General features: G+C 45.8%; 1 protein-coding gene across 1 annotated transcript; it reads left to right on the forward strand.

The window, feature by feature from the left end:
- The first annotated feature begins 726 nt into the window (after nt 1–726).
- LOC146433641 (cytochrome P450 2J2-like) lies at nt 727–11084 on the forward strand. Its single transcript, XM_085067465.1, has 9 exons — nt 727–991; nt 2502–2664; nt 3312–3452; nt 5327–5487; nt 6313–6489; nt 7043–7184; nt 7743–7930; nt 9310–9448; nt 9917–11084. Exons 1-9 carry the CDS (start codon nt 785–787, stop codon nt 10093–10095), a joined length of 1497 nt encoding a protein of 498 aa, XP_084923591.1. The 5' UTR covers nt 727–784; the 3' UTR covers nt 10096–11084.
- The last annotated feature ends 55 nt before the right edge of the window (nt 11085–11139 follow it).

Below are 11139 nucleotides of genomic sequence, written 5' to 3' on the forward strand. Positions count from 1 at the left end.
CTGCAGCCTTCTCCTGGGACAGCGTAAAGCTTTATTCAAAGGAGATTTTCAGAAAACCCAGGAGATTTAAATGCATAAGTTCCAATCTCATGGCAAGCACATGAGCCTATGTTCTCACTCTTGAAATTAAGCTCCTTTAACTCTCATTTAAGTTGCTGGGAGAGCCCTGGGCTCCCGCAGGGCTTCCTTTGTCTGAACCTCCTCTGATGGCTCCGGCAAAGCCAGGAAGGCTTTGGTGGGTGCTGAAGGCACCCAGCCTTTTGCAGATGGTGCTTAGCACTTAACAGGATCAGCCCCTCAGCCCCAGTGTGGTGTCCATCACCTCAGATGCCTCACCATCCCTCAAACTACACAACACCACCATATATAATCAGCCCAGTAAGCTGCTTTCACCTCACCTCGAATGCTTGCCATGCCCATAATCCCAGCAGGGTGTCTGTATAAAGGAGCCCCTTGTTCAGGGCAAAAGGGAGGAATGCTCTTCTGTATGAAAATTAGGGAGTTAGCAGAGGTGTAAAGCTAAAGTTTGGCAAGATTGCTTTTGTTTGGCCAAATGTTGCGAGATTTTGGGGTTGTTTCTGGAGATCCTGGTGTTTAAAGTTAGTTATTCAGCAGGTGGTCTGGCAGCAGCTGTATATGGAAAAGCAGCTTCTGTCCCCAGTCAGCTATCAGCATTTTAGCTTTTTTGTTTCTTTTCCAGTCCTTTCTTACTTCTGTTTTAGCAAATGTAATACCAGAATCAAGTCCCTTCCTGGGATGAAAACCTGCGAGTTCATCAGCCAAGATGGAGCTTCAGTTTTGGCCTGATTTGGTGTCTCTCTCGGAAAAGCTGAACGGTCGGATGCTCTTGGTGGTTCTGGTCATGTGTCTCTTGATTATTGACCTTGTGAGAAAGAGAAGACCCAGGAACTTCCCTCCAGGGCCACAGCTCTTTCCTCTCGTGGGAACTTTTGTGGACTTCAAGCAGCCTCTCCATCTTGCACTGCAGAAGGTAAGAGCTCCGTGAACATTTTCCTTACTAACAATATCTTACCCTTCCATGACTCCTGTCACTACACTGTGAAGCAGCAAAGGCACTCTCTGCAGAAATTCATATACAATAACTACATAAGCTAGATGACCCTTCTTGTTTTTATCTCTCAATATCACCTCCTCTTCCATGGGAGTAGTATGGTCCAATGGGAAAAAAGATCCTTACTGGAGGAAGACCTACATGTTCCTCTTCTTTCTTTCCATCTGAGCATGACCATTTCCTTCTGGAGCCCAGGAAGGGCCCTGAAGGGCTGGGCCAGGCTGGAGGACATGAAAAGTACTGTGTGAGAAATGAACTGTTTGGACTGTGAAGATCATCTCTGGAAATTGTCATTGTCTTTGCTCAGAGGCCAATGATTCAGCCCATCATATGTGAAAGACATATTTAAAATCCTGAGTTAGGTCCTGTGGCTCCTTCTGTGTTGCAGAAAGAGGCAGTGATCTCTCTGGAAATGTTTTCAAAGCTTTGACTCCCAGCAGAGCCAAGAGAGAGATTTTCTACATGCTGAGTATTCCTCTCTGAAAAGGTGGAAGAAGTTCTGACATACTGGCTGCAAAAATCCTTTCTGCTCTCTTGCTTTTGCTCAGGAGGCTGACTTCAGTCTGTCTACCCTGGGTGTTCTCAGGCCACCAGCACAGGTGGTCCCTAAGGGAATCCTCAGGGAAGGCTGAGGCAGTGAGTTCAGGATATTTTGTCAATACACACAGTTATAAGGAAAATTAATCCCATTCATTTACCAGCATACAATGATTGAGACACCCATCTGGTCCCAGGCTGGTTTCACAAGTCACCCCAGCAGTTTGGGGTCACTCTGTGTGTCCTTTCATGTAGATTCATTCTAAGAGAATGAATTCCTTGTCAGAGAGAAGATATGATCCCCCTTTACTCATATACATCTCAGAGGAGACACTAATGCCAGCAAAGTCCATGCAAAGAAAATGACTTTAGTTTGGCCATAAATGCATTTAGATTTAAAATTAGAAGTGTGTTTCTAGCCATAAGCAGTTAGAGCATGTTTCTAAATGGGAGACCTGGAGAAGAAACCACACTGCTTTGAACACAAAGTTGATGAAAGGGATAATTTGTCATGTTTTGCCCTCAGCAGGAAGAGCCTGAGTGTGGTGGGACAGAAAGGGACAGAGCAGATGCCCACTAGCTACAAAGCAAGTCACATTCTTGTTAGGAGCCAAACTGGTGTAAACACCTGGCAAAACCCGGGTGACACCAGATAACAAATACAAGCAAACCATCTCCCCCACACTACAGCTCTCCAGCCCTTCTTATGCCTCTCCAGCCTTCATGGAGTAGTTTAGATTGAATGGGATCTGCAAGTTTGGGTTTCTCTAAAGTCCCTTTGCTTCAAGCAGGATTAAATTCCAAGTTAGATTTCCCTGCTCAAGGTCTTGTCCAGGGGAGTTTTGAAAATCTCCATCTTCTTGTTCTCAGAGGACAATGGACTCTCTTTCAGCTTACACCTCGGTATGGGAACATCTTCAGTGTGCAGTTTGGAAGTCTGACATTTGTGGTTGTCAGTGGCTACCAGATGGTGAGAGAAGCTCTTGTCCACCAGGCTGAAATATTTGCTGACCGGCCAAATATTCCACTCCTCCAAGAAATATTTAGAGGTTTTGGTAAGCACAGCTTCCAGGATTTTGGGATAAAGCTTTCATCTCTTTGGAATGATAACAGTTAAGAGTGAAAGAAACAGGTTGAATTCAACCCTTGTGAACTTCACCTGTAAAAGCTTGCACAGGGAAAGGCAAGAATTTAATTCAGACTAATAATCTCACAGGGGTATATTTTAATCTCTCTGAGATTTAGGGATGAGGATGGGATCAAAACCACATTTTATTGAAAGATGAGAAATAAATGCAAGCTGCCTGGTGATCGATACACTTGCAGAGCTTCCCCCTGGTTTTCATTTCTCCTTTACTTCTCCTCCCTGGGTTGCACACAGCTCCAGAGAAGGGGTGCTCCTGCCTGCAGCTCTGCCAACAGCGTGATAGTACTCAGAGTATTTTGGCTTACACCTTTTTTTCCCACGCAAAGTGACAAAGTAGCAGATTAAAGCAAATCCATAAAGCTAGATCTTTAGCAGAAGCCAATTACTCTTGAATTTTAATTCCCAGGCAAAGCCACAGCCTTTTCCACATCCACGAGGTTTGTTTGCTTTGGTTTGGGGGTTTTTGTCCACGATGAATGGCTGTTTCTGAATCCTAACACTCACAAATGACCCAGAGAGAGGATTGTTCACCTGTTTTTTTTTTTCCACCTACAGGGCTCATATCATCCAATGGGCACATATGGAGACAGCAGAGAAAGTTTGCTTTAGCAACACTGAAAAACCTTGCAGTAAATTTTGAGGACAAAGTGCAAGAGGAGAGTCGGTACCTCGTGGAGACAATTGAGGAGGAGAAAGGTGGGGGATTAATGCAGAGCATCGTGCTTCCAGCTAAATGAATGATGAGAAGTAAAACTCTCACCCCAACGCAGCTCCAAACATGCAAAACATTTCTTCAATAGCTCAAATCTCTATCTTACACTTCCAGACTGTGCCTTTTAGCACTTATTTTAGACCTCAGGCCTCCTATTTTAGTTCTTCCTTATTAATATTAAGTAAATATGTACTAGGTGGTTATTAAAATTTGAGTGTTTATATGGCTAAGGAAGTGTCTCGTGCGTTCTGCAAAGGAATAAAGGCAGCTCTCCTGCTATCAGGCACTTCCACTCAGAGGCTTAGTTAACCTCTGCTTGTCCTTGGTTTTGCAAAGTATTTTAAAACTTGTTTAGTCAGGCTTTCCTTTTGTATCACACACAGATGAAGCGTGTGCCTTGCTCTTTTATGGTCCAGCTTTTAAAAACTGCCAGAGGGATATTAGTAAGAATAATTTGTATGTTGGTACATGGGTGATGTTGCACTTCAGCTTTAAATAGAAGCAGATGGGGTTGAGCTAATTCTATGGAGCTATATTTAGTAAACAAGAAAGATCTAAAAAGGAATTGTGAAATTATATACTAAACTTGCTCCATTTTAATTGCTGTTGCGCTGAACAGGCCAAATACTCCATGTTGCCAATTGATTATAGTCTTCTATAGTCCTAATCAATAAACTAATTAAGCTGCTGGTTTGGGCCTTTCTTCCCATTAGTAATGACAAATAGTGATCATGTCCATCACTCTAATATCTGAGCACCAGCCCGGTTTAATTACTTTCTTGAAGAGTGGAGAGATCAGCAGTCCTGCGAGGAGTGCCTTGCATTTCAAAGTGATGCTCAACAGCAGCTCAGGGCTGGACTGGGCTTGTCACTGAGATCTGTCTCTTGTCACAGCAAGTGGCTCTCCAGGCTGCTGAAATGTGCCTGAGGAGATGAAGGTCTCTGCTCAGTAGCTCTCTTAGGGAATGCAGATGTGATGAGCATTGTGCCACACTTCACTTTACAAAGGTGCTCTTTGGCCCATATGAGCTGTTGCTGGGGTTTACAGGTGGGCACAGAGATCTGCAGTCCTCTCCCCTCTCTCCAGCTCCCTTGATTTCTTTGTGGTGGACAACTAAAGCCCAGTGCAATCACATTTTTGCAGTGTGGTTAATCCAGGGCTCCCTGCCCTCGGCTAAGCTTTGAGGGACCCTCTCCTGGCATTTAAAATTGGCCCCAAATACGTGTTGGAGCATGCAAAGTCAGCAGCATGGACTCCTGCTGGTTGTTTTCCCTGGAAAATGGTTCAGGGAAACCATTGAGCAGCTCAGTGCTAATGTCCCTGTCTGCCAGCAGCTTGGACTGGACACTGGATGGGATGTCCTGGTCCATAGTGCCCAATCTCCAGAGGGATGCTAGAGGTCATGGGGTGGTGAGTACCCCAGGGCATGGAGTGAAACCTGAGCACCACCATGGGTGAGAAACAGGTGTGATTCACAGCTGTGGATCTGGTACAGAACATGCTTTTGACTGAGACTGTACAGAAAAAAAGAATTAAAGCTGTCTTTACAATTGTAGAATCATGGATAGATTTTTGTTGAAGATCCTTAAGTTCATCGAGTCCAAACATCAACCCAGCCCTGCCATGTTCACCACTAAACCATGTCCCCATGCCTTTTGAACACTTCCAGGAATGGTGACTCCACCATTGCCATCCTTTCAAATGAAAACATTTTCCCTCAAGTCCAATCTAAATCTCCCCTGGCACAACTTGAGGCTTATCCCCTTATCCTGTCCCTTGCTACTTGGAACAAAAGACCAACCACCACCTGGCCACAACCTCCTTTCAGGCAGTTTCCTTTCCCTTTGTTCCCTCCAGGACAACCATTTGACCCCCATTACAAAATCAACAGTGCTGTTTCCAACATCATCTGTTCCATAACTTTTGGGAGTCGCTTCGACTACCATGACAACCGTTTCCAGGAATTGCTGCACTCCCTGGCTGAAACGCTGCTGCTCATCGGAAGTTTCTGGGGCCAGGTAAAGCCTCTTGGATCTTTTTCCAGCTTCAGCTGCGTGGAAGAGCTCAGAAACAGGGGTTTCTGAGGCACTGATGGAATCTGCTGTTTCCTGTAGAAAAAGAGTCACGTTAAAAGGAAAATGACTGTGAGAATTGTTTTATATTAGGCTGGATTGATAAATGAAGTCTATCAGGAAAGCAAGGAAATAAGTTAAAATTATTGGGGCACATTGAGAAAAAAAAAACCACTACAGAATTGTAAAACCAATCTTATGCCTGACATAACTGAAGAACAACAAGAAAATCTTAAAAATATCTGTTTCTACAAAAAGAATTAGTAACACTCTGGGAAATTCCTATCTTTTCCCTCACCCATATCCCAACCAGTTTCTTAAATATCTTGTATTTATGAAAAAATTGAGATTCCAGGTTTAGAACCAAAACAGGTGGATTTGGTGGTGTATTTTCTGCATGGCCATACACCATGGAACAAGTCTGATCTCTGTCCCCTCCATGGGGACACACTAAGGGTCTCATCTGCATCCACCTCACCTGTGGCCACCTCACATTAGGTGGTAGCTTTGGCCACTCAGAATTAGAGACCTTTATCAGCAGAAAACATCTGTCCAATTCTTGTTTGCACTTGTTTACATCTGGGTAAGTAAATTTGTGCCAATTGGACCACTGTAGAAAAACTGATGCTTTTCCCTGGTAGCAAGAAGAGCTAATAAATTGTCCCATCATCTCAACTGATATACTCTTTTCTAACTCAAGAAATGCTCTTTTGTATACTCTTTTCTAACTCAAAAAAAACCACTCTTTTGTTCTGTTTGATTTCTCACCAGTTGTATAATGCTTTTCCTTTGATCATGAGATGGCTGCCAGGACCCTTCAGGAGAATCTTCAGGCACTGGGAAAAACTTCAATATTTTGTGAAAGGTGTGATTGCAAAGCACAAGGAGGATTTGGACCAGTCTGAGGCAGGAGATTACATTGACTATTACCTGAAGGAAATAGAAAAGGTAGGAGGGAAATACTGAAAAACATCTAAAGCTTAACCCATAGTAGAATGAACAGAGAAGATTCTCCTGTTTTGTCAGGGGAGCTCTTGCCTCATATGTTGCTTTCTCCTGCCTACCTCTGCCACATCAAACTTAAGCAGCAGCAGAAGCCTGATCCCTTTGAAAACACAGAGATTTTTTGATTTTATTTTTTTTAAGCATTTACACTTTGTCTTCTTCCCTTTTTCGTTCTGTCACACAGCGTAGGAGGACTCTCAGGGAACATGTTCATGTTTCTATGAGTGCTCACAGGCCTGTGTTTGCCATTGTGAAACTTGACATTTAAAAACGCTACCTGCTTTCAAGAGTCACTCTACAGCAACCAGGGTGTCTTTCAAAACAGTCCTTAGGGCTTGAAATTCAGTGAAAGTAAAGGCTGGAAATTTCCAAATCCTGAGCTGGTAAATAACAAAGGAGCAGCAGGACTTCAGTTACATACAGATGATTTTGGATTGGGTTTTTGAAAGCATCCCCTCCATAGTAAGAACTTTCATTGCCATGTTTTTCCTCCAAGTTTAAGGGTGACACCAGCTCATATTTCCATGAGGAAAACCTGCTGTGCTCCACGTTGGACCTGTTCTTAACTGGGACTGAGACAACGGCGACTGCCATCCGCTGGGCTCTGCTCTACATGGCTGCACACCCCCACATTCAGGGTAGGGCCACTGAGGGTCCTTGGCTTAGCCCAAAACTAGGGAAGGGAAACAGGAAACAGAGTTATCCTAGCTCTGTCACATCTTGGACATGCCTGTGCCCCAGGTATCTCATTGGGAACCTTTTGAACACAAGTACCAGGAGGAGTGGTTGAGGGAACTGGGAGTATTTGGCCCTGAAAAAAGGAACCTCAGGGGGGAACTTCTTGCTCTCCACAACTCCCCGAAAGGAAGGTGGAACCAGGTGGGGGTCATTCTCTTTTCCCAAAGAACAAGTGATAGGACAAGGAGGAATGGCCTCAAGTTGTGCCAGGGGAGGTTTATGTTGGATGTAAGGGAAAATTTCTTCACTGAAAGGGTTGTCCTGGAACAAGCTGCCCAAGGGAGTGGTGCAATCACCCTGGAAGTGTTCGAAAGGAGTGTGGATGTGGCACTTGGGGATGTGGTTTGGCTGTGGTTGGTTTAATGTTTGGACTTGATGATCTCAGAGAGCTTTTCCAACCTTAACGATGCTATGATTCCATGAAGAGGGATATTTCTAATTTTTTTTTCTCCCTGTAGAGAAAGTGCAGCAGGAGATCGACACCGTGGTCGGGCAGTGCCGGCAGCCCTCGATGGCTGACAAGGAGCAGATGCCCTACACCAGCGCCGTGCTGAGTGAGGTGCTGCGCATGGGCAACGTGGTGCCCCTGGGGGTGCCCCGCATGGCCACCAGCGACACCACCCTGGCTGGCTTCCACCTGCCCAAAGTGCGTGGGGACCTCCAACCTTCATCCCTCCAGCCTTCATCCTACCAACCTTCATCCCATCAACCTTTGTCCTACCAACCTTCATCCCACCAACCTTCATCCCACCAACCTTTGTCCTACCAACCTTCGTCCCACCAACCTTCATCCCACCAGCCTTCATCCCACCAACCTTCATCCCACCAACCTTCATCCCACCAGCCTTCATCCCACCAACCTTCATCCCACCAACCTTCATCCCACCAGCCTTCATCCCACCAACCTTCATCCCACCAGCCTTCATCCCACCAGCCTTCATCCTACCAATCTTCATCCTGCCAACCTTCGTCCCACCAGCCTTCATCCCACCAGCCTTCATCCCACCAGCTTTCATCCGACCAACCTTCATCCCACCAACCTTCATCCCACCAGCCTTCATCCTACCAGCCTTCATCCCACCAATCTTCATCCTGCCAACCTTCATCCCACCAACCTTCATCCCACCGTCATCCTACCAATCTTCATCCCACCACAGCAGGGTCTTCACAATCCAACTCCCAAATCTTCCCCAGCAGGCAACCAACGAGCAGGATCTTATAGAAATATCACAATTTTATAGAAAATACAATCCCTTCTGATGGATTCTGTGGGGTTGTTAGGGGTCTCACCTCCTTACAGAGGAGAATTGTGAGGTCCTTACAGTGTTGATCCTAATTTCCAATTGTAAAAAAGGTTTAGCCCTTAAATTTTGTAAAAGATGCCCTCCACACCTTATGGGAATAGAGGGCTAGGAAACATAGGAAAGCAAACAGTTTGGGTTTGTTAATTCCACAAAATATTAAAAATCATCTATTAAAAGTAGCACTCGATGAAAGGCAGGTATGGGTATTGTTCCACACACACAGTTCTGCAATTACCAATTTAGATATAACTGGTCTCTTCCCTCTATGTGACTGGTTGCAATGAAAAAAACTAAAAATAAAAAGCCTAGGTATTTCCCTCCACACTGATTATAATATTTCTCTTGCTGATAGAGAATGTGGAAATACACCAGATCAGTATTTTTTTTTAAAGCACATTTAAACAAATCAATTGAAAATTACTTGATTAAATTGCTTAAAATTCCTCTGGGAATGCAGTGCTACCAATTTAAAGTTGGTTTGCATTAACATCACCTGTTCCAGCAGCTCAAGGTGCAGATCAGCACTCGGTGATATATAAAGGCACACACAAGTGAACAATCCCGCAGGCTTTCACCCTCATTTAATTACGTAGCTTAGGGGAAAAAAAAAACCCATTTTGCCCTTAAAAGAGTGTAGTTTACAGAGCTAATAATAACCCAGTCTGGCAGCACGTCGGCTCCTCTCCGCCGCATAATCACCCCTTTTCTCCACCTCTCGCAGGGCACCACCCTGATGACCAGCCTGACTTCGATAATGTTCGACAAAAACGTGTGGGAGACTCCAGACACCTTTAATCCTGAACATTTCCTGGAAAACGGCCAGTACAGGAGGCGGGAGGCTTTTCTGCCCTTCTCTGCAGGTAGGATGATGGATGGGGAGGTGGCTTCCCTTTTTTTGCTAAGCTTTTATTTTTTCCCCGAGACACTGCTTATAGAGTAGGGGGTACTGCTCCTGTCCAGCTTCCAGCCCATCCCCACAGTGAAAATCCCAGTCACAGTTACTAGTAGCTGCTCGGAGTGGGAAAGAAATCAATTTGTTATTGCGGGATAAAAAAACAACCCAAAAACCAAGGCTTTTTCTTCTTGCACAAGTTGCATAACTGGGTTTTTCAGACTGTTTCCGCTCCTCGCCTCTCGGAACAGGCGCAGTTTGCTCGGCAGTAAACTTCTGGGGAAGGTTTGAGCAGATTGTGTGGGTGAACATTGCCACCTAACCTTTCCAGGAAGAAAAGCTGCCGCAGCCTGTGCAAGGCGGCACGGCGAGAGGAGGCTCGGAGTGGCTGGAGCTCACTCGGGACTCTTTTGGGTTATTTGTGCTCCTTTTCCAGGCAAGAGGGCTTGTCCAGGGGAGCAGCTAGCCAGGACTGAGCTCTTCATCTTCTTCGTAGCCCTGCTGCAGAAGTTCACCTTCCAGGCCCCAGCAGAGGCTGTGCTGTCCTTTGCCTTCACGCTCAGCCTCACTCGCTGCCCCAAACCCTTCCAGCTCTGCGCCGTGCCCCGCGACTGAGCCAGGCCTGGGGCTGCCCCAGAGCCCCACTCAGCCTCCACAAACTGGGAACTGCCCCTTCTCCCGACTGTCCCAGAGATTCTGGGCTGAAATGATGGGCCCTGGAGGTCCAGCACCCATTTGGGTGGCAGGGAAGGGCACAAGGGCCACATCCTGCACACTGTGACAAACACAAGCCTTGTGGCTCTTCCCTTTATCTCATTCCTGCTCCCTGCTACTAGTCTGACAAAGTGCATGGGTTTAAAAGCCTTATAAGCGAATTTCCACTGTCAGCAATGCCCAGGAAGGTGTCTGCCACCTGCAAAAGTATGGTTTAATACTGACTTTTCCGTAGGGAATATGTCCATCACCCAGAGACAACTTATCAACCCCTAATGCTGCAGCACCCAAATAGCCAAGGGCTGTGTTTTCTGAGGTGTCCCTGGTCAGAGAGAGCAGCTGGCTTTGGACATAGAAGCTCTGGAGTCATGCCTCAGCACCAAATTAGACTTCCAGGTAGCCACTGCCAATCCTGAGCCTCAGGTGGGCTTGGGCTCGATGTGGACACTCCCTGCACCATCACATTGCTGCTTTGTGATGGAAATCACAGAATCAAGGAATAGTTTGGCTGGGAAAGGACCTTAAAGATCACCTTGTTTGACCCCTCTGCCATGGGCAGGGACACCTTCCACCAAACCAGGCTGCTCCAAGCCCCATCCAACCTGGCCTTGGACACTTCCAGGGTTAAAATACATCTAAGCAGAGATCTCTGCTGCAGCAGCACATGTTTTTTGGATCTCATAGAGTGTATGGAAATTTTAATTAGGAGGCTACAGGGGGAGTAGGAGCAGCTTCTACCAAAGCCCAACCCAAGTGGCATGGCATAAGGAGGTGTGCTTCCAGCAGGTCTGGAAGGGCTATGAAAATATGATATTGCAGTATTGTATTAGAAAATAAAAAGGTTTGTGCTAGTAGAATACAAATCAGAAAAGTTGCAATAAAATAATCCCCTGGGGTTGCTGGGGATCAGTTCACCTGAAGCCCAGCAGGGAGGGAACAGCAGAG

The sequence above is a fragment of the Lichenostomus cassidix genome, chromosome 8, assembly GCF_008360975.1.
Source record: "Lichenostomus cassidix isolate B80296 chromosome 8, HeHo_3.0, whole genome shotgun sequence".
Classification (NCBI taxonomy): Eukaryota; Metazoa; Chordata; class Aves; order Passeriformes; family Meliphagidae; genus Lichenostomus; species Lichenostomus cassidix.